The sequence below is a fragment of the Orcinus orca genome, chromosome 12 (assembly GCF_937001465.1).
Source record: "Orcinus orca chromosome 12, mOrcOrc1.1, whole genome shotgun sequence".
Taxonomy (NCBI): Eukaryota; Metazoa; Chordata; class Mammalia; order Artiodactyla; family Delphinidae; genus Orcinus; species Orcinus orca.
Genome location: NC_064570.1, coordinates 14,703,650 through 14,727,894, shown reverse-complemented (window position 1 = coordinate 14,727,894; position 24,245 = coordinate 14,703,650). Strand labels below are relative to the sequence as shown.

Sequence of the window (24,245 nt, the reverse complement as noted above, 5' to 3'; positions counted from 1 at the left end):
GAAAACTGCAAGGAAAAATAGATAAAGACAGAAATATAGTAAGAGATTTTAAAACCCTTCTCAGAACAAATAAACAGAAAGTTAATAAGGATATTAGAAGACTTGAACAGCACTATAATCCAACTTGACCTAACTGGATTTAAAGAACACTCTACCTAACAATAGCAGAATATACACATCCTTTTCAAATGCAAACAGAATATTTGCCAAATAGATCATATTCTGGGCCACAAATTAATTTTCAGTAAATGTTGAAGGATTCAAATCATACAAAATATCTTCTTTAACCATAGTGGAATTAAATTAGAGATCAACACTGAAAGACATTTGGAAAAACCCCAAATATTTGGAAACTAAATAAGCCACAGAAAAGGAGAAAACATTTGCAGATCATCTATCTGATGAGGACTTGTATATGGGTAATAAATACATGAAAATATGCTTATCATCATTAGTCATTAGGGAAATGTAAGTTAAAACCATAATGGGATACCACTGTATAGCTATTAGAATACCTAAAATTAAAAAGACTGACCATACCAGATGTTAGTGGGGATGTGAAAACAATTAAACATGCACCTACTGTAAGACCAAGCCATTCCATTCCTAAGTGTTTACTCAAGAGAAGTGAAATATATGTCCATATTAAGGTCTGTACATGAATGTTCACAGCAGCTTGTTTTGTAATAGCATAGAAGAAACTTTACACTTGACCACATGCAGCTTATCGTATGCCACGCTGCTAAATAATTCACTCTGTTTTTAAAATAAAGTTGCTGAAAGTAGAAAAACAAGAGAAAAAAATTTTAAAGGGAAAGTTAAGTCCATTAATTTTTTAAAAAATTTTCTATGCTGCATAACAAATTAACCACAAATTTAGCAGCTTTATAATAACACCAAACCCAGCTTAGCTAAGTTGCCTGCTTCAGGCTGTAGTACTGCCATCAGCTAGGGCTCCAGTCTCATGTGAGGCCAGGGATCCTCTTGCAAGTTCACAAGGTTGTTGGCAGATTTCAGTTCCTTGCAGCTGTAGGACTGAAGGCCCAGCCTTTTGCTGGCTGTCAGCTGGAGGCTACACTTAAGTCTCAGAGGCTACATGTGGTTTTTACCACCTGGCCTTCTTAGACCCTCTCATGGCATGGTAGTTTATCAGAAGCCAGCACGGGGGAAAGTTGAATCTGGTAAGACGGAAGGACCCCATCACTTTTGCCATGTTCTCCTGGTTAGAAGTAAGTCACAGGTCTCACCTGCACTCAAGGAGGGGGAGTTACTGGGAGTCACCCTAGTGTGTATAAACCGCAATACGGTACAGCACATGGAAACAGAGACAATAGAAAGGAGTCTCCAGGATCATGGCAAAGGGAGATGCCACCGTCAGCTGTTTCGTAGGCCTACAGGATGAAGGGCGCCCGCAGGATGGCCGCGAGGATGACTAGTCTCATGCGTGGGCATATGAAGGGATGACCAAGACTGTCAGAGTGCATTAGTGCATGAATGATAGGCCTATAGAAAGCTAAACTAATGAAGATACAAGACAGTTATTAACTCTAGGAGAAACAGGAGTTGTACAAGAATGAGAATGTAATCAGAATACGTATGATGGCCCTCCTGTGAATAATATTTACATTGTCCTAATAAATCCTGATCAGACCAAAAGTAATGACAGTTCTTTATTTGAGAGATGGAAAGTGGAGGTGGGGGAGCATGGGTAGTAGGATGTCAAAGAGCTAAATCCTCATCTTCTGTGTTAGAAAGCCAATAGATAGCATCTGAAGTTATAAATCAAGAAAGAGCAGTGATGATAAAAAGAAAGAGCTGAGGGGCCTTTCTCACCTTCTGAGATGGCCCACACTCTGTCCTGTGGAGTGTGCTTCTCTCTAAATAAATCCACTTCTTACCTATCACTCTGTCTCTCACTGAATTTGTTCTGCGATGAGACATCAAGAACCTGAGCTTCATTAAGTCCTGAGACCAGGTACGGTCATGGGGGCCGAAGACTCCCAGTTCTGCTTCGTAAGTAAAGGTTAGCCAGAAGCGCTCAACCACCAGATCAACTGGAACCTAAGGAATGATGATGTTGACCTTCTCTGATTCTTGTGATGTCAGTCAAGTTTGGACGCAGTCGATGTCCCCAGCCCCTTCATGAATATGCATGTACGCTTACCTTAAGACTTCCCCGTTTTGCTGCTGGGGAGACATTGCTTTGGGAAAGATCCCCAGTGTTCTCCTTACTTGCTGCAAGTAATAAATCCTTTCTTCCCCCCGAAAAAACAGAAAGAGCTGAGAATGGATAGTGGTTGCCTCTGAGTAGCTGGAATAGAGCTGGGCTGGGGCAGCAGTGGACAGGGAACTGTCATTTTTTATAGTATGCCTTGAGGGACAATGTGACCTTTTAAGCCACGTACATGATTTACTTTGATAAAAATTAGATTTACAAAATAGAAATCCATCATGTTGCTTTCTTGATGTTTCTCCTTACTTTTAACACATGCTGTGTGTTTATGAGAAACAGAAAGAGAGCAAGGTACATGATTTATGAGTGATTTCAAGATACTTGGTCCACAGTTTTCTTTTTCTCCCACTGCATTAATCCAGAGGAAGCAGGTCTGACAGCTGCAGCATCCCTGCCGTGTTGGGGAAGCCGGGTGAAGAAGGGGAAAACGCGGGAGGGACAGCGGGGTGCTCACCTCCCAGGCAGGATCTCCACCCGCCAAGTCCTTTAATTAGCGTCTGCCCTTGCAATGAGAAAAGGCGTTCTGTTTAGAGAAGCCTTTGCACGTAGCCCAGTTAGGACTCTTTCCGTCCAGGAATTGGAGAAAGGTAAAGTGGGGAAAACATGTTTTGTGGATATTCATGGAAGTGTGTAGAGGGAAGGAAATACCCACATAAGTACGACGTGTTCATTTGCTAGGCCTGCCATAGTAATGTACCGTGGACTGGACTGCTCAAACAGCAGGTTTATTTTCTCCAAGTTCTGGAGACCAGAAGACCAAGACCAGGGTGTCATCAGGGTTGGTTTCTCCTGAGGCCTTTCTTCTGTGCCCGTGCATCTCTGGGCTGTTCCTCTTAGAGGGACACCAGCCCTACTGGATAAAGGTCCCACCCTTATGACCTCATGTTGGAGGTTGGGGCTTGAACATATAGATTTGGTGGGGGGAGCGGGGGGGACACAGTTCAGTCCATAACATACTGTATATAGACCCAATCTGAGGTCCTGAGCATTCAGCTGGGATCTGGTCTGAACCACCTAAAGGAAAAGAAAAAAAGAGAGAGAGATGGCAGAACCATATAGGCCTCTAGTATTTAAAATAGTTAAATTAGGTGGCAGGGTGGTCATGAATTCTTTCCCAATTCAGTTTCCTGGTCAAACCTTGGCCGGCCAAGTGTCCGGTTAGTAAACATTAGATGAGATAACTCCTCCCCTCCCCCCCCAGGCTCCCCCAGACCACTCCTTTGCCTCTGTCCCAAGAGAGCCATAAAGGGGACATTAAAATAATGGATACAGTTTCCCTCTGTCTTGTTCTGTTTTCCTGCTGCTGCAGCAGCTTATTATCTCTAGGGAGGAGCTTTGCCGGGGTTGGAGGAGGGGCGGGGGGAAGAAAAGGGAAATGCTAAATGACATGGGCAGCTGTGTCTTCTGTAACAAGCTCCTCTGTGGAGAAAAGGACCAGCTCAGCTAAGTAAAGGCAGTTTTCGTGACACCCCCCACCCCGCCCCGCCCTCCTCCTTCTCTTCCCTTCCCCTTCATCTTCTCTCTTCTTCCAGGAGTTACAGAATAATGACTTAATTGCTAATAGGACCTTGGGATAAAACGCACGCCCAGAACATCACAGTTCATTTTCAGAAGATGAGCTTCTCAGAAACCAGAATTTGATTGCTTGTTATTGAGTTTCCAAACAATGAAACGTTATAAAATTGGTTTGTTTTGCCAAGGCTGGCGGGGTTCTCCTGGCATGCCACCTGTCCATCGAAAGGCTGGAGAGGAAACACTGCAAAAGTTCAAGCAGAGAGGAGCAGTGTGTAAAGAATTGAATTTGTGCTTCTCTTCACAGCATCTTCTCTGGCCTACACAGAGTAATCCCCTCTTCCTAAAGACTGAACTCAGTTTAAAATCATACTTGTTTTTAGCTCATCACACTTCTGAAGGTTTCTCTCTTAAAATAACATTTGTCATCAGTCAGAGGCCCCTGATTACTTGATACTTAGGTCTTGGTTATTGGGTGTCACGTCAGATTTGATTGTCGTTAGTAGAAACAACAGAAAGGGGCTGTTTTAAATTGTTTATAGAGCAGGAAAAATTAGGGGGAAATCTCAAAACTAATGAACCCTTTTTTCTTATAAAAGAAACATGTAATTATTCACAGTTCAGATTTGTTTTCAAGTCTCCTTTTTCTGTGTCTATCATAATAACAGCACTGTACTTCATAGAGACAGTTATAGTTGTACCTTCTATAATAAAATAACAATTGTATCCATTGTGTATTACACACTAAACTAGGGTCCTTTCTTACTTTATCCCATTTTAATTTTGAAATAGAGCCTATAACATAGATCTGTTTATATTCATAGTGTATTTCCAGGTACAGAACCAAGACTCAGTGATGTAACTTACCCGGGTCCACTGGCAGTACAGGAACGGGGCCCTTCCCCTCACCCCTCAGAGCCACCTGGGTTACTGCTGCCTGTCAGACTTCGGTTACCTCTTCCAGCCTTTGTGCTCGACGTTCCCATTCCTAACTGGTCCAGGGAAAGTCACACAACTGTCCTGAGGCCACTTCCACACCTCTCAGTGGGGCTACGCAGACCTCTCCCACCTTACCTGTCTCACAGGGCTGTTGGCAGCCTCAGCTGTGGTCCTTATGGTGAAATGAGGAGAGATGGGGAAGAATCTCCACCGCCCCCCGATGGAAATGGAAGAGTGAGATGTGAACAGTGTAACACCTGTGTAGATATGACCTTTATCTATCATTTTGGCAATGGATAAGATCAAAGCATATGATGAATGAATAAGAACAAAGTAAGTGAGAGAGGAACCAATTGGTTGGTAAACAGTAGCAATGTTTAACAGTCATAAGGTATTATTTTACTCACTGCTGACTACTGTGACTAAGATGTAATTTGGAAGATACCACCCCGGGTGTAAGCTGTGTAACGTTTTCTTGCATAAATATTAAAGTTTAAAAGGAATCAAGACTAAAATTGTAAAGTAAATGAATTTTCTTTACAATTCATATAAATTTATTTACACAAATATTGTAGCCGAAATCTCAGTAGTTTGATAGGACATGTATTCCCATTGCAAAGGCAGCTCATAACATTTCTTTGTGCAGTTGAAGCACACGTGTTGCCACTGAGGGGCAGCGACACTAAATGCCATGATGTAAGGGAGGCAGTGGCAGTAGGGTTCAGTGGTTAGAGCTAGGACTTTGGGGTCACACTGTCTGCTTTTGAATTCCAGCTCAACCAGCTGTTAGCCGTGTGATTTGTGTTATTATGCTTTTCCTCATCTTGTTTTCCTAATCTGCAAATTGGGGATAATGAAACTGTAATAACATGCACCTTGTGGAATTGTTGGAATTAAATGAGATACAGAGCATGGAAAGCACTTAGCAGAGTCCCAGAGGTACTACCACTGGGTACCAAACTATTGTTTTGAAAATTGGTAAATAAAAGAGAGGAATCGGGGGGGAAAAAATGAGTCGCTGAAGAGGACGTTCTTTCTCGCACTGGATATCACAGGGTGTGGCTATGATGTGGCCTGGAGCTGCCCACACAGAGAAGAAAGCCTGGGGATGAAGCCAACACCAAGAGGACAATAGAGAGAAGCCCTGGGGCTGCATTATGCCACCTCTGGTCTTCCAGGCACGGAAACAGGAAGGACAGCGTCTTACTGAGCAAGCCAGCATGGGGCTTTCCTGGCAAGCATAGTTGAACGCTGACTAAGGATACCGTCCTTAAAATCAGAACAAAAAAAGAAAAATAAATTATTTGGTGGGGGAAAGATGCACTCAAATGCCGAGTGGTCTTTGAACTGAAAGCTCTTAGTCCGTTGTAATATTTGAGATGCATGAAACGTGCTGAACTTCTTCGTTTCCTTTGTCAATATCCAGTAGGTCAGACGCCCTGCTCGCATTTATTTTTCTTTTCTTCTAAAGAACTCTCCCTAATCTCTCATTTTCCAAAAGGCAGGGCGCATTGACTTTACAGTTGATCCTTGAAGAACAGGGGTTAGAACAGGGCGGGTCCACTTCTATACAGATTTTTTTCAATCTAAATATGACAGTAGTGTATCAGTCTCAACAATCCACGGCCTGCACTGGTTGAATCTGCGGATAGGGAGGAACCTCGGCTACCAAGGGCCAACTAAAAATTATCCTTGGATTTTCAACCCTGCTGGGTATCAGTGCCCCTAACCCCACGTGGTTCAAGGGTCAACTGTAGAATGTGTTGGCAACAACTCTTCCTGGGTCTCCCCACTCCAGCCACATTCCTTTGTTTAGAAATTACCCCAGTTGCCTCTTTTAAGTTTTGCTCTCCCTGAGAATCAGATTTCAGAATTGTACCTGTGGAATTTTCCAGTTTCTGTACGTAACTACATAAATACATGTTATATAGTCACATGGCTTATATAAGAATAGAACATTTCTTGGGAGTTTGCACAAGACATTGTTTACAGGGGTCACCTCCAGGAAACAGTATTAGGAGAGCAAGACTTGGCTTTTTAGTTCTATTATTTATTACTTCTCAGTTGAAAGTATTTTCTTTTTGAAAGTGTTTTTTGTTGAAAGTAAGTTTTTTCTAACTAATGGAAAAGTTAGTTTGGAACAGGCTTCTTACCACTAAGAGTTATAGTTTGCTTTACAAAAGAAGAGAGAAATAACCGTACTTGCTCAGTCTTTTATTCAGCGCCATTGAAATAAATTGGAATAGTCGGAGCTCCGTGATACTGCTCCAGGATGTGAGCACGATAGAGTCATCTTTACAGTGATTGAACTTGACTTCCATCTTCGAAAGTCAGACGTTAAGAATTTAGTATGTTCATTCTTTTTATATGAAAAGCAAAGAATGAAAAAGATTTTCTTTTAACTGAAAAGTAAAAAGTGACTCGACTCCAATGATCTGCTTAATGGTCTGTCCCTTTGGAAGCAGGAACCAGGTCCTGGTCACCTTGGTATCCCCATAGTGAATGCTCAGCAAAGGACTGTGGGTTGAATAAAGCCTCACTGCCCTTTCGCACAGGAACAGGCAGTCGCTGGCCACCAGGAAAGATAACAGGCACTCTGATAGGACACGCCCCCAAGCGCCCAGAGCATCCCTGGCAGTCACGGGCCGTGCAGGTGAATGTTACCTAACCCAGAAAGAAATCCCAGAGCCTCCGTCACCACTAAGTCAAGCAAGTGGAATCCCAGTGGTAGCAGCACTGTTTTCATTATCATGATTTTTTTTTTTTTTTTTTGCGGTACGCGGGCCTCTCACTGTTGTGGCCTCTCCCGTTGCAGAGCACAGGCGCCAGACGCGCAGGCTCAGCGGCCATGGCTCACGGGCCCAGCCGCTCCGCGGCATGTGGGATCTTCCCGGACCGGGGAACGAACCCGTGTCCCCTGCATCGGCAGGTGGACTCTCAACCACTGCGCCACCAGGGAAGCCCTATCATGATTTTTAATACCTCTCTTCTTTCCTTTTGCTTGATGTTTATACCGGCCATTTTTCCTCTTGCATCATCTTAGTTTAATTATCTAAATGACCGTTAGATGTAAACAGTTCTGTCCCTCATGTCCAAAGAAGAGGGAGAAGGGAAGAGACAAAAAATCCAGTCCTTGGGCTTCCCGAGGCACTGTACTTATAATTCAGAAAATACTTTTGCTCAAGAGTTTAAATGTTTGAGTTATTATTTCATCAAAAAGAATCTTTTTATTTAAATTGCATCATCGTGTAGTTAACCATTGTAGTCTCTTTGGTGGTTTTTTTTGTTTTTTTTTTGTTTTTTTTTGTTTTTTTTTTGGCTGTGTTGGGTCTTAGTTGCGGTATGCAGTATCTTCGTTGAGGCATGCGGGATCTTTCGTTGCGGTGCATGGGCTCTTCCTTGCAGCGCTCGGGCTTCTCTCTAGTTGTGGTGTGCGGGTTTTCTCTCTCTAGTTGCGGCACGCAGGCTCCAGGGCTCGTGGGCTCTGTAGTGTGGCACACGGGCGTAGTTGCCCCGCAGCATATGGGATCTTAGTTCCCTGACCAGGGATCGAACCCGCATCCCCTGCATTGGAAGGGGGATTCTTTACCACTGGACCACCAGGGAAGTCCCTTTTTTGGTTGTTCTTAAATTTTTGGAACAAGATGATGGGTGTTCGGCCATATTGGTGGAGGAAAGAAATGTATAGAAGGGATTCCCTTTTAGATCATGAACTGAAGGAACAGTGAGTTCAAATGCTTATTTCTTTTCTGAATTACAACAAATCTGAATGATTTATCCAGTAGGAAAAAGCAGTAGATTTAGGGAGAAGTCAGAAAAGAAATTATTTCACAAACACAACAAAATTAACTACAACGATATTTTGGTTAAGTGGTAAGTATGATACTATCACTTTATGAAACAGATTTTTAGGTAATTTTTCTACTCATTCTAAGAGTGTTTTACCCTTACTTCTGAATGACAAGTTTTAGGTGTATGACTATTTTCTCTTTGCTGGTGTTAATGAATGTTTATAAAGGCTATTCCTATAACTCGTCGTTTCTCCAAAATAAGCTTAACCCGAAATGAAAGATTTGGAAGATTCATTGTAGGTAAAATTAGGCGCATGAAGGGCAAAAGCCCATGCTTTTCAGCCTTTGTAAAAGAATCCATTAAGGCAGCATGACAAGTAAGTACGATTTAGTGGCCCCTCATTATTTTAAGCAGGAGGCCTTCTTCAAGGGCACACAAATAAGTCAACAGAGATCACCACTGACCCCAGGCGTGGGCCCAGAGGTCAACTGCCAAGGGCTGTCCGAATTCTTCTTTCCTGCAGTGCTCTGCTGACTCTTGTCTGGGGGCTCCAATCCTTTGGTAACAGAGTGTTTTTTATTGGGAGAGAATCTGATGCGAATGTGTAAGGTCTTGTTAACATAATTCCATACTGTGTCTGCTCAGCAGGACTTTTATTTTAAACATAGAGGGACTGGAGGTGGCTTTGTCTCCAGGGCTGGGAGTCCCCCAGCTCTGCACACTCCACATGGTTCCTGGTCAGTTGTTGCTCATCCCGAATAAGTCGGGATTCTTGATTCTTGAAAGTGACGATTGCATCATTGGAAAGGAACATGGGAGTCTTCTGATTGATCTCATTTTTCTCCCATTTGAGAGAAGTAAGTTGAAAATAGAGGAAAGACATTTCATACTTCCTGGCATTTAATATTTTGGCTACTTAGAAAAGCTCCCAGTTTTGTGACAGTATCAGAATGACCCAAAGATGCACGTGCTGAGTCACTGCAGCGTGTGGTTCAGCTCCAGGAAGCGTGCAAATCCCACTGCCTTTGTCGGTCTTGGTCTTGCACGAGCTAAAAGTGAATGGTGGAAAGCTGAATTTTCATGTCTGTTAAAAAAGCTTGTAAACAAGCAGGCAGTGCAGTTGTGTTATCCACAATAGAAACTTCCATTATAACTTTGCTCAGCTGAACCCACATGCACTGCCTTCGGGCTTCTTCCTGGGTTTTCTCACCTCATGTGGATTTAGATATGATCTGCCTCATACTGAATCCTGCCCTGGAGTGAATAGTGTTGCAGCCTCAGAAGCAGCAGCAGTCAAGTCTGGGTAGCATCCTCACCCAGATACCTTCGACCTAGAGACTTATTTTAAATTAGAGACAGAGCAGCTTCACTGTGGCTGAATGCGGTCACTCGTTCCTTAAACTATAAAACGCTGGTTCCTTTTTCCAAATCCATATCCCCACACAGATTATAAAGGCATCTTAAAATGCTCATGTCAGAACGCGGTTAGGTAGGAAAATTGTTGTAGAGTAACTGGTATGAGTTTTATAGCCCAGGAAACTGGAAAAAATATGAACAGTTCCCACCGATGTCCTTTGTGTTTGATGTTTCAGGGCTAAAACATTAAGCGTGGGTTTCTTTCTGGGGTCTCCTAGGAGCAGCGACTGTAGTAACCAGAGAAAAATGTTACCCCCCTGCTAGGAACAGAAACCTCAGGAGGAGAAGTAGCCATCAACATACCTAAAGTTTTAAAGTACAGGAAATCCCCACCTACAAGCAGGTTGTGCGCCAGAACTTTATTTGTAGTTCATTGCTCGAAACCCAGAGCACAGAAAATCCTGAAGACGTGCTGTCAGTGGTGCCTGTATTCCAGGCAGGCCTCAGAAGCCTTCTTAGCCCATAATATACTAAAGGACAATCCTGTGCAATCAGCAAGACAGGAGCTGGCCACCGTATACCACAGTGTTTATGTGTCTGGCCACGTGGACCCACCTCACTCACACTCTCATAGCCCAGGTGGTTATGAGGCCGCAGGTGCACGGGTTTCCTCCTCGACCTGAGCTCGGGCCGGGAAGAAGTAGCAGCACTTGGTCAGGGGTGAAAGGGCTTTCTTCTCTCCTTCCTCCCCAGCACCTCACCCCTTTCCCCAGGAGCTCCCTTTCCCGGGGCTAAAGGGAGTGGGGGGAGGCATCCTAGGCCATATTGACTAAGCCGGGGCTTCTCAGATGGAGACGTGCACACAGATCTCCTGGAGATATGCTGAAATTGCAGATTCTGATTCAGTGGGCCGCAGGTGGGCCCTGAGATCCTGAGTTTCCCACAAGCTCCTGGGTGATACCGATGCCCCTGGTCCACAGACCCCAGTCTGAGTAGCGAGAGTCTGTCAGCATCATCGGGGGGAAGAGTGGGCGTCAGAGAAATCCTGTCCCGACAAAAAAGGACCTTGAGAGTGAGAGGCCGGAGGTCTGTGACAGAGGCCTTATCTGGGTTCCTTTGGTGTTGAGAACTTCCAGGCTGGTGAGAAGAAGTGGGAATACTAAAATCGATAAAGAGCAGCTCATCCAAAATGCTCACGCTCCGGGTTCTAGACCCGTGTTTAGTGTGTCAGCATCACCAGGGGAAACCGGCCAGCTTCCCCAGCTCGTCACCGGGGGTCTCTGGTGCAGGTGGACAAAGCGCTTTTTGCAAAACCGATCTAGACACAGTGCAGCAAAGCAGTGAGAAGCACAGGCCTGGTTTTAATTCCGTCTCCACCACTGACCAGCTGTGTATCCTTGAGCCCATGCCTTTGTGCCTAAATGTCCTCTGTCCTCATCAGTAAAGTGAGGCTAAAATGAGTGCCTACCTCTAAGGGTGATGGGGAACTCAAGTTATTATCTATGTAAAATTCTGAGTATAGAGTGCCCAAACAGTGGTGGAGGCAGCAGTGGTGGTGGTGGTTATATGAGTAATTTGAGATTACAAATGTGGAGTCCAATTTCCCATTTTGCTGTTTATTACCTGTGTGGCCTTGGGCAAATGACTTAACACCTCTAAACCTCCATTTCCTTCCTTGTAACATGGAAACGATAAAAGTATCTACCTCATTGAGTTTGGGGGACAATGCAAAAAAAAGCATTTACACAGTGCCTAGCACATAGTAAGTTCTCAATAAACGACAGTTACTGCTAGTAAAGTAGGCCAGCTATCTGGAGAACAGGAGTTTTCAAACTGTGCTCCAGGAGTTGAAGATTTTACCGAAATGTGTCTTGGGGGTTATTCATTATTCATTCCTTCCACACCCACTGTCCCCTTCAGCCAGAGGGGCTTATCTTTGCTGGGCTTCAGCATTAAGATTTGACTTAATAAAAAGAGTTTGAAAATCACTGTTTTGGAGCTATGGTATGCTGTGGGACCATGGAGGGATTTCATTTCCTTAAACAAAGATTGGAATAGCAGATGGTGAATTTAAAAATATACATGTATATATAACCCAAAGTTACATGAGACTGAATTGAATTATATAGTAAATTTATGTCGTTAGATGTACAGTGTCCGGCGTGATCCCCTTGCAGCACTGGCTAATATATAATCTTTTGTTCTCTCCCCCAGATGAGCACCATGCCAGGACTGCCGACTCGGCCCTGCTTCTATGACATCGATCTTGATACGGAAACAGAGCAAGTTAAAGGCTTGTTCTAAGTGAACAGGATTTTCACAGGACTCAATTCAGGTAGGCTATTGTGCTTTTTACTTTTTCTTTCTTTCTTTTTTCCCTAGTTCAAATCTCTTTTAGTTTTATTTTGTTTGGTTTTTCTGATGTTTATTACAGAAATGGTCTGATAAGTAATTTCCTCACTTGGTTACTGTGAATTCCTACCAGGTTACAGCCATGCCCTGGGTCACTCCTGGGTGTGGATATGCAGTGACATGGTCAGGTCCTTGGTGTGCCTGGACCCGATTCCAGTGAAAGTCAGTCACACTGTCTCTGACTATAGATTTGTTTTAAGGCATCTCTTGCTATAACAAAGGAGCCCTGTAAATTCTTTTTCGAGAATTAAAACTAATATCTTCTGTCATTAACTATACCAACTATACCTTCATCCCACGTATCTCTTGGTACAGAGTTAGAATCATGTGATAGAGGACTCCAGTATGATCATTTCCTGGGGCTGCCATAACAGTGTCACAACTGGGCAGCTTAAACGACAGACATTTGTTCTCCCACAGTTCTGGAGGCCAAAAGTCCAAAGTCAAGGTGTCGTCCGGGCTATGCATTCTCTGAGATTCTGGCAGAATCCCTCCTGGCCTCTTCCTAACTCCTGGTGGTGCCCATTGATCCTTGACATTCCTCTGTCTCCCTGTGTGTCTCTGTCTTCGTTAAAGGACACCAGTTGCATTGAATTGTGGCCCACCTTATTGACCTCTTCTTAACTTGATTATATCTGCAAAGACCCTGTTTCCAGTTAAGGTCACTCTCAGAGGTACTAGGGGTCAGGACTTCAACGTACCTTTTGGGGACACAATCTAACCCATAACACTGTCGCACAACAGGGGGATTGGGCTCTCATACCACTGGAAAGATTCATAGAGATGGGACAGATCGTCTACCTCCAAGGGTTCTGTGAGTCACAGGAAGGACAGGGCAGCAGAAATTAGAGCCCTTGATGATTCAGGGCCTGCGCAGTGTAAGAGGGTTGGGCTTGTCTTGGCGCTGGCTTAGGCGGCCCACAGCGGGGGGCCTTTGGTCTCATTCACGTCTGTGCCTCAGTCCTGCAGCCGCAGGCACACCTGCTGGCTTCTGTCCCAGCTTCCCATCACGAAGAAAAAGGACCCCCCCGCCCCCCCGCCGCAACCCTCCTCCCTGGGAAACTCCCAGTCAGAAGTCTCAGAGAATTGGAGCTGCTTTTCCCCATCCCATATATCAGACAATTCCTCACCATATTCTCAAGACGCATTCCTTCCCCATAAACACCCCCATTCCTTCTCCCTACTGCCTCCTGTTCCGGTTCCTTCGCCCAGCACCCGTCCCTCTTGCCAGTACATTCTGGGCCTTCCAGATGACCTTGCTTGACCTAAAGACCCTCCTTTCCAGTTGTCCCTGAGTTACGCCCTGAGCCGAGCACACAGGACTCCCGCATTTGTTTGTCTGACTATCAGTAGTGAACGTGGGGAGATTTTTTTTTTCTTTTTTTTTGCAAGTCTTTGTTACTAGAACACTGAAGACTTAGGCTATGATGAGGAAGGTAAGAGACACATTAATACAAGTTGTGGGATTGTTCGGTTTGGGTTGTGTGTGTGGTGTTTGGTGGTGTTTGTATGCGTTTTTTGCTGATGAGTGGGAGCTGTATTTAGTTTTAACCACAATCACATTTCAAATCTTTTGTCATGTCTGAAAAAGAAAACTCCAGAAAATGAACTAACGGAGACTAACTTAACAGGGAAGCCCATAAACTTGACCTTTGATAACAGAGTTATTTTGGTCTTTTGATATGACTGTGCATGTGCGTGTGTGTGTGAATGTCTTGGGTTTCCCAGCCAGGCCTTGGGAAAATCACAATATCATTCCTCTTAAACTTTGAGTTGACCCGTGTCCAGACTCATTTCCCTTGTCATGTCAACCCATTATGCTACATTTCTGCCACTTGTCATTTTTCTCCAGAACAAGTGTGTGTAATTCTGTCATCTCTCTCAGATAGATGAGTATTTTTCCAGCCTTTTGGTCCATTTTTATTTGCTCTCCAAACAGGTCATATAAATGCGTTTATGCCTTAATTATTGCAGTTGGGGCTCAGGTAATGCCAGGTGGCGTGTCCTTAGCTTTACCAGTACCTACATCTAAATCCTTGTGTTAAGTTCTCTGACAAGTATCCCTCTGGACTTTGTTCGAAGACTGAGCAGGGGGACCTCCAGTGGTTGAGACTGCACACTGCCACTGCAGGGGGCATGGGTCCGATCCCTGGTCGGGGAACTAAGGTCCTGCATGTTGCGGGGTGCGGCCAAAAAAAAGAGAGAGAATTAAAAACAAAGACTGAGCAGGGGTTGGGGGTCAAGACCTTTGGGGATTCCCTCCAATGGGCCAGGCACTGTGCTAAGCACCTCTCGTGGGCAGTCACTGCACCCCTTGCAGGCAGGTGTTGTCCTGTCCCCTGGGGTCACAAGAGGGGGTAGCTGAGGGATGGCCCTGATCCACCAGATAGCAGAGGAATAATACTGCCTTTCCACTACTCAGCCCTGCCTCTCGTTCCATAGCTGTAGCAGGAAATGCTTTGCCATCCACGGTCACATGTCATGCTGGCCTCAAATTTCAGAACTGCGGAAACTCTGGCCCAGAGACATCAACAACTTGCCTGAGTTGCACAGCTGATAAGTACAAAAGCCAAGACTCAACCCAGATCTGCTTACTCTCGGTCTCACCCCATCCTTTCTTTCCCAAACCAAAAGATTTTCACGGGGTAAATGAACTTTGGCCCATTCTGGAAGATGATAACCAGCTCTTTGAACAGACCCATAATTTGGGGATAACCAGGTGATTTTTTTTAATAACAAAAGATAATTGAGTATTAAAAGCTATGACTTTGTCAAAATTCTTTTCAGTCAGACTATACTAGAGCTATCTCTTACTTAAGTCTCTCATTGAATGTCATTTTCCCACTCAATTATCCAGGGTTCTTTCTTCTGTATGAATTGCCAAACCTTGTTCTAGGCTTGGTAGGCAGTGTTTCAAAACCCATCACTTGACCCTGCTTGAATAATCGCAGACCATCCAGTGCTGTAAGAGAAAACCACTGTACAAAGCAAACATTCCCTCTCGGGTATCCTTCAGAATAACGATCCCGCAGACATTCTTCCTGCTTCCTGTCGCCTCTCACATACGGCAGGCAGGGACCACTCGTACTAACAGTCACAGGTCTGTGGCTATTAAAAATGCACAAAATACAAATGTTAAAGCTTGGATGATAGCTCGGACACATTTGAGCATCAGGAGAGGAAATGTCCGGTGGGCTGCTTGGCTCACATCGTGGTCAGGCTCCAGCTCTTTCTCTGGACTCAGCTGCAGGGCATCACCCTCCTTACTCCTTGCAGAATGTGTTGCAGACGTGACGTGTCGCACGTGGAAGAAGCCACTCGGTTGAGGGCTGCTGTCTTTCCTTCCACTTCCTCACCTTCCCTGCTTATCTCACCCTCTAGGAAACCGTATGAGCGGGAGGTGCCCGGGAGTCACCAGAATTTGAGCTCTTGCTGCTTTTTTCCAAAGCTTCCCTGTCGTGCTTTCGCTATTGTTAGACTAAGGGCATGATTCATTCTTTTGGATGTTACCAAACAGAACTAATTAAAATGAGTTGTTTGTCCCAGTGAAACTGATCCTGTGACATTACTGGTCAGTCTTTTGTTTGAAGATGATTGGATTTGGAGGTTTCGTTCCCCCCCCCCACTTTGGGTTTCTCATTTTGAAGCTTCATCATATTTCTGGGCCTTGGCAGGATTCAAATGAACTCAAGAAAGCCTGGCAGATCTCCTGAAGGATTCAGACACTCCCTTACTTTGTTCTGATGTGCAAAGTTGTGGTTAGTACGGAATCAAATTGACTCTGGCCCTGCTATAATTGTTTTTCTTGAATTGCACACGCAAAAAGGAGTATAATACCAGCTCATTTCTTCCCTAAACTTCCTTTCGAGCCGAAATTTTCAGTGATATTTAATAATTATAAATTAATCTCCAGACGCTGCTTGTGGACAGAGCCTCTTATCCCCAGGTTGTAAACCACAGAGTTTCAGGGTTTCCTGGGGGAGGTCCAGGGCTCTCTGATTTTAATTTTGAAACTCTGTCTTTTCAAGAAGCAGCTCAAAAATTGTTCATCACCGTTGTGCTTCAAGAAAAAGTCCTCAGTTCCTCACCCCAAGCTGTCCTTGGGACCGAGGGAGCGCCCCTTTTCCCACTCCCAGGCAGGAATCAAAATAGGCTGGAAGCCCAAGCTACTTAAATAAACGATTGTGATAATTAAATCTAAAATGGAATCTTTAACATCTCTAAAAGATGGTGATAATTAAATCTCCGTTATCTAACTAAAATGGAATGTTTTGAGGCTTAACCGTTGTGAAGTTCTTAATTAATTCCCTTTTAAAAGAAACTTCCCAAGAGGCAGTGGATCTAATCATCTTATACTTTTTTTTAAATAAAGCAAGAAAAATAATATTTCATCAAACTCTGGAAAAATATGAATTTTCTAATAACTCTAAATTTACACATGGTTAATATAATATATAAGAAATTATAGGTCAATGAGAAAAGCTTGGATGCGCTTTTGGAAAAGCCTGGAGAAAAGCTTCAGTTATGTCATTAGTTATAATCTACCAGTTGGTTTGAAAAAATTAGAACTTGCAAGGTAAGGTGAAAGTTTTAACCAAATGCTATGAACTTGAAATTTTCTCCATTTTGCAGAAGCCATTTTTTATCAGACATTCAAACGGGTTAATAAGCACCCAGTGACTATCATGCAGCTTCACTAATAAGAGAAATAAATAGACTCACTTCTCCTCAATTCAAAAGCAAATCTCAAAAAAAAAAATTCATGATCTAAATGATTCTAAATTATTCACTTTTCAGGTTTTAAAAAAATTGTCAAAATATGTCGCCATCAACTTTACAAATACTACTGAGGTTGACTTCGTTTTTACTTTAAAGTCACTTTCAGGGGCTTCCCTGGTGGCACAGTGGTTAAGAATCCGCCTGCCAATGCAGGGGGCACAGGTTCGAGCCCCTGGTCCGGGACGATCCCACATGCCACGGAGGAACGAAGCCCGCGAGCCACAACTACTGAAGCCAACACGCCTAGAGCCCATGCTCTGCCACAAGAGAAGCCACCGCAATGAAAAGCCCACGCACCACAATGAAGAGAGTAGCACCCGCTCACCGCAACTAGAGAAAGCCCACGCGCAGCAATGAACACCCAACGCAGCCAAAAATAAATAAATAAAATAAATAAATTTATAATAAAGTCACTTTGGTAGTGTATTTAACTTTAACCTCTGTTATTCAACAGTGGGAACCAAAACAAGATGGTTGTCAGCACAGGGAAGCCAAGAACCAAGTGCCATTACCAATAAGTAACATAAGGGTAAATACAATGAAATTGTCTTAGTTTAATAAATAGGAGAGAACCCCCCTTATGGGGGTGTGCGTGTGTGTTTCATCCCCATGGCTGCTATAACGAATCACTTGGTGGTTTAAAATACCAGAAATCGATTCTTTCACAGTTCTAGAGGCTAGAAGTCTGAAATCAGTATTAGCAGGCTGAAATCAAGGTGCCAGCAGGCCACACTCCCTCCAGAAGCTCCAGGGGAGACTCCTTTCCTTGCCTTCTCCAGATTCTAGCTGCTGCCAGCAGCCCTTGACTTGTGGCCACGTCACTCCAGTCTCTGCCTCTGGTCACTCACGTTGCCTGGGCACTTTGTAATTTCTTATTATTCACATACCACGATTGGACGTCTTATATATTCTATCTTCCAAAAGATTTAACACTAAATCAAATTAAAAAAAAATTTTCCCCACTGAATAAACAATAAACAACTGATTCATCTGCACCTTCGCTATTGTGTTTCTGATTTTTTTTTTAATTTATATTCAGACTTTCTATACCTTTACCAACCCTTTGAGTTTTCTGAAAATATGGAACCACAGACTCTAAGCCTCTTTAACTATAAAAACTGTTGATACCGAGGTCATGTGGTCAATCCACGGGTCTTCCACCGAGCCCAGCCTCGTCTCTCCCACCTTCCCTCCCCAGTAGTCACTGTGCTTCGTATCTAGGGTCACCAGAGCCACCGACAGGAGGCTGGCGCGTCACTGAGAGGAGGGGCAAGGTCCGCACCAGGCAGACCTCCCTTCCTAACATCAAAGATATTTTCTTTTTGTTAATGTTTACTATGCTTGCGATGCTTCTGTTTTCTGTTTACTTCCCTGATTTGAACCAGACATCAGGGGAGTATTTGAAACTCCTAGTCCCCTGCCTTGGTCACCGTCTTCTGTTCTGAAGGGAATAAAGCATCCCTTCTGGCTCCAGACCCTGCCCTCATCCGTGGGAGGCTGGCTCGCTGTATTCCAGCCGAGTTTGAACTCTTGGCCAAGGAGATAAATTCCTCCTTGTATAAATTCAGATCAAAGGCCAAGCGCTTGTATTTTACATTTCTCCTGATGAATTTTTTTTTTTTTTTTTGGTACTTAGGTGTTTTGTTTGCTTTTTTCTTTTTAAAATGTATCTTGAGCACTTCTTTTTCTAAAGAGATTGCAGAATTCACAGTGACAGAGAGTCTTAGTACCCTTTGCGGGAAAACAACAAAGCTTTAACAATAATAAGAAATTCCAGATTCACTCACTTCCATTCTTGTCCTAAATGCATTTTTCAGACCTTGCTCTCTGTGCCTGCTATAAAAGAGAAACTGAAATCCAAGGCAACAGGCTTGCTAATCTAAAATCCTGGATGTTCTCACTTGACAGGATCCTGGAAACTTGTAGATTCCAAATTTAGAAGTCATGGAATTTCAGCCACGGTCCCCAAGCAAAATCTTTTAGGAAATTCAGAACTGCTGCCTGCCGTGTCCATGCTGGCTCGGTCCCAAGTGGTGCAGAATCGGATTCTCCACTGCTCATAAGTAAAAAGATTCCAAGCAATGATCCCAGCCTTGTCTTGTGAATAGCATCACTTGTCTGCTCTTATATTTTCTTGTGGTCTCCAGCTTTAGAGCTATAATATATGAACAGTTTGACACCAGGGGAAAAAAGCTGTTCTTAAACCACCGAAATATTTTTTTTTTCCTGTTTTTCAGGCTCCACAAACACAAACTACTCCTTGCCTTTTTGCTGCAGTTGGAGAAGAAAGTGAATTTGAAATATGCTCTTACGCAATGCTGGGGAAATGGTGAAATAGGCCAAAGATTTATTCTTCGTTCAAGATGAATTCTGTTTGTAACAGAGTGTAGTGTTCAGGAAAAGGACCTCCACCAAGTCTGAAAGAAACTAATTTATTTTCTGTTTCCGCAGAGTTTACATTATTTCCCACTGCTTACACTTTAGAATGTTTATTTTATGGGGACTGGGGGATTAAAAGAGTGTGAACTAAAAGGTAACATTTTCCACGATGGAGTTTTCTATATTGTCTTTGAACTGAAAATAAACATGTATGTAGAAAACCAACCAGCAAGCTTTCAGTGCCAGATAAGACCCGCTGACTGCTCTCTAGAGGTAGCTTTTCATGGTGGGGTTGTTACCTGACACTGATTTCCTGGAAAATTGTGAATGCAACGAGAGCTTTATAAACATAACAAGGAAAAAATAACAGACAGAGAAACATCAGGTCAGTTGTGAAATCTTCTGACTGCTGGAAAGTGGCAATATCCTTTGGAACAAAATACATTTTATATCCAGAACTACTTTTCAGTGCCAGGGAAGTTTACATCACTTACCTAGAAACTGATGGGTTTATGCTAGTTTCTTCCACTGATGAATGAATCTCAATGGCCATTAAGCTCTCACAGGCCCATAGGGCAAGAGAAGTGACCCTTAAAGGTCGGGTGTTTGGCAAATGTTTTTTCATTTTTCCAGCCCTTAAATTGTTCCTGACCCTCTCTTGTTTCCATTTCTTCCCTACAATAATATAAAATTACATAAAAGTTAAGACAAAACCAAGGATTCAGGAACAAACAAGCAGTGATTGTCCTCTAAGCAGTATCAGTAAAGTAGTCACCATAAATATCTTAAATGTCCCCCAGGCACATCCTGCAAAAGCCCTTGCCATCAGATCCTGCATGTTCTTGTACTCCACCCTCAGTGACCCCGCTTGTTAGCTGCTCTGCCCATAATGTATCTTTATGTGCAGTTTAATTTGTTCCAAAACGCTGTTTAATAAGTAAAAAGCCTCCCCACGCAAAGACTGTCTGTCCTGAGAATAATTTTGCTTCATGTTTCTGTTTGTTTGTTTGTTCTTTGTTTTTTGCGGTACACGGGCCTCTCACTGTTGTGGCCTCTCCTGTTGCGGAGCACAGGCTCCGGACACGCAGGCTCAGTGGCCATGGCTCACGGGCCCAGCCGCTCCGCGGCATGTGGGATCTTCCCGGACCGGGGCACGAACCCGCGTCCCCTGCATCAGCAGGCGGACTCCCAGCCACTGCGCCACCAGGGAAGCCCTGCTTCATGTTTCTGAAGTGTCACAGTCCCATTGTCATCCACCCCACCCCACCCCCGTCCCTGCCTTTTATTTGCGTGTATGCCTGTCCGAATACACAGTGAACTAGCATCTCCGACATATAAATCTATTTCAAGATTATGAGGGTTCACAGTCAATTCGTTCTCTATATAATGTGCCCAGTGAGCAGCCTTTCTCGCGAAATGATTTTTACTTAATTTTTTTTTCAATTCTTTTCATTTTATTTTTTGGCCAAGCAGCATGTGGAGTCTTAGTTCCCCCACCAGAGATCAAACCTATGCCCTCTGCATCGGAAGCACGGAGTCTTAACCACTGGACTGCCAGGGAAGTCCCCGAAGTTCCCGCAGTTCCCTTCTGCTTGTTATTTTCCTCTGCCATTTAAAGTTTCATTTTCTATTTTTGAAAATGTTTTAGGGGAAAAAAAAAATCTTACAAACCTATGTTCCAAGGGCTTTAGGCCAGAGACTTCTTTCCTTACCTGCTTTCACCAGGCAACTCCAATTCATCAAAAAAAAGGAGAGGAAAAAAAGAGCATCCTGAATACAGATGTGGGAGAGCTTCTCAACACTCACGCCGAAGGATGTGTAATCCAGGTGTCGCTGGGAACTCCATGGTTTTCCCATCACGTGGGCTCGTTTTAACTCCTAGATGTCATAACTCACGTTCCGATGGATTTGTTTTCTGTTCATGCACTAACCCTACTAGGATACACTCCTGCTGAGTGATGAGCAGCCTCCACTGAGAAGAAAGGTCTTTGGCAGGTTAATTAATGGGCTTATGAACTCATGATGACCGAGGCACTCACGGGCAGGAGAAGACGTTATTTTAGAAAAGAGCTAGTTACCTACCATCTCTTCTGAGGCCAAGGCATGAAAAAAAACAAAAAAATCACATAACCTTTGGCATGGTGGGTTTTAGACAGAAATCTTCCCGAGAAGGGTAGATCCTGATTTCTCTCTGCCTCTGTAACTGCAATGTAAGAAACTACTAACAGACCAGAAATGGTGAGGGCCACAGTGACCACCATGGCACACAGAGACCTATGGCCTTGCTCCCTCTCTGCTCAGGGTTCTGAAGTAACACCTGCAAGGGTTAAGACCCAGACCAGAAGGATCTTCTGAAAGCTGACAGAGGAACACACCATAGTGATGAACAAAAAGCAAGGGAGAGATGAATGGGGACTCAGGAAAGTAGCGGCAAGGCAATTAGCCAATCCACTCCTTAATATTCTTATTATTTCTCTACTTCTAGGGTTATTCTCTTTGTTTTAACTGGAATGTGCTGACTCCATTAAAACAATACATCAGTGTTCTTCACGACAGATATTCAAGGAGAATCCTCCTGTCTAACATTACCCAGGGACTGTTCTTTAACATAATTACACCTGCCGATAGATAAGATGGTGTATGAAGCTTACTTTATTTATTCCAGGAAAGTCCACCTACACATATTTGTCCATTGCTTTTGTATAAATGTGTATGTACAAGGGAGTAAAAATTAAGTAATAAGTGCACTTTTATAGCATTTGTTAAAAACCTGTAATCCATATCCACCGGAAAAGTTGAGCATTGTGGCAGAACAGGTGGTTACTAATCAGAGCTTCACTGTTTCCTTAGACTTTAGTGCAGCCATGGATCGAGGGACCCCAAAAAACTCTTATAGCTACACTTTGAACAAGGGATAGTGCTGAAATCTAAGAGTCCATGAACTTGGATGGGGAAAAAAGTACATCTTTGTATTCACTAACCTCTAACCGTAATGTAACATTTCCTTCGATTATGAATGTCAGCAGCAAATCACAGCAATACTCACAGTACCTGTGGCTGTCGCAGTCGAAGTCACCGGCATTCTAATGTTACAGTTTCTGCAGTCACAGTAGCGATTATGCGCATCGCAGTAGCACATCATCTAACAAGGCAGATGTGCCACTATCCTGTTTTTTCATGTGTCAAGAGCCACATATATTGCTGTAATCAAATTTGATAACTTTTTCAACATTTTAATAACTGCATTTCACTATTGTCCTGCGTTAATCATACGTGGCATTTAAAGATATCCTGAGAAAGGCTACACAGACTTCATCTGACTGATTAAGGGATCTATGGTACCAAAATGGTGATGACCGCCAGGGACCGTATGAAATGCTAACCTCCTAAATCCTGCAGCCTGTTGTGATGCTCTGGGATGTTGATACATCTGCATCTGTGCTCCAAGCCATCCCTAAGGGTCCCTGCTCCAGGACTCCTCTATCTGAGACCCTTGTTCTGGGAGCAGCCCAGGTAGCACCTGTCACTGGAGCCCTCTCAGGCCTAACGCAGACGAGATAGAAGCAGCTCTGGAAACTGTAGAGTGCTGTGTCAATGTAGAGCTTGCCTAGCAGCCCCAATCCCTGGGCCAGCTCCTGGGCTCCCACCCCTGCCCTGCTTTGGGGTCAAACTCTCCCACATGGCTTTAGACGCTGCCCCTGGCAACCAAGGTCCTACCTGACCTGGTCTCCCCAAGGCTCACACAGAACCTCAGCTTGCATCCTAGTTCTGGGGACCACTGGCTCAGGGTAACCACAAATGCCATTCCCACAAAATTACAAGTTTTACTGTATGGTTTTCCTGATAAGGGATCTTACCATTGTTGAGTAACATTGTTTAATTCATTGACTAGTTTATTTATTCTACAAACCCCTATTGGGCTGCTACCACGTGTGAAGCAGAATGTCTTAAAAAGAAAAGGAATTTGACGTACAAGGTCCATGACTGAAGGGAACGTGTTGGGGCATTCCCCACTGTATTCCAAACCCACAGAGTAGTGGGATGGAAGGTAGTAGTTGATCAGTAAGTATTTTCTGAGCAAATTCATCCGTCCCCTCACTGAGCATGTGTCAGCCCACTTGCTGACACCAGTGACTGGTGTTGGAAGTGGGCAGTCCTATTGGTTGGGGACACTGCTCTCTAACCTGTGGGGTTTGCACTAACTGCGCAGTGAGTGTCAGAACTGAATTGAATGGAGTTGTAAGATCCAGTTGGTGTCGGGAGTGTACACCGATGGAGGATTTCGTTAAGCAAAGGATTTTAGCTCATGTCGTGAAAAACTATTGAGATACATAAATACCAAAAGTTTCAGAAATCATGGGGCAGATTTCATGGCCTACATCATGTCATCGTGTCCCTGGCAGATTGCCCACAGGCCCCCATGTCACACTTTGAGAACAACTCTTACTCAGTTTTAGATTGAGCTCTTGGTCAATTCGAAGATCTGACTTAGTTTCAAGCCCTTAGCCATCAAGAGATAGGCAAGATTTCTGCTAGACCCCATAAACTTCCTGAGAGCAAGCCAGTGTCCGCAGATCTGGGCAGACACCGTTGGTCACTGGATATGAGACACTAATAGCTATGTCCCTTCCTGAAAGGCCAGAGTCCCCCTACCTGGCAGCTGTCCGTGGGATGTTACCCACAGTTGCACCAGGTTCTGAACTTGCATTAAAACAACCATAGGTTCAGGGGATTGTCCAAAGAACCGTTCTTTTTTCTTTCTTTCTTTCTTTTTCTTTCTTTCTTTCTTTCTTTGGCTGCATTGGTTCTTCATTGCTGTGTGCAGGCTTTCTCTAGTTGAGGC

The 24,245-nt window shown here is 43.9% G+C and overlaps 1 protein-coding gene across 5 annotated transcripts in view; it reads left to right on the top strand.

Moving 5' to 3' along the window:
- Positions 1–19,627, top strand: part of MTHFD1L (methylenetetrahydrofolate dehydrogenase (NADP+ dependent) 1 like) — a 199,920-nt gene extending 180,293 nt beyond the window's left edge. For 4 of the 5 annotated variants that reach the window (XM_049695148.1, XM_004263713.4, XM_049695151.1 and 1 more), the window contains 2 exons: positions 12,047–12,167; positions 19,261–19,627. In XM_049695148.1, the coding sequence (XP_049551105.1) occupies positions 12,047–12,136 (90 nt within the window). In that variant the 3' untranslated portion in view covers positions 12,137–12,167; positions 19,261–19,627. Of the gene's footprint in view, positions 1–12,046; positions 12,168–17,119; positions 19,240–19,260 lie in introns of those variants that run through there. The other variant, XM_033404970.2, reaches the window with a different exon arrangement.
- Positions 19,628–24,245: the final 4,618 nt, after the last annotated feature.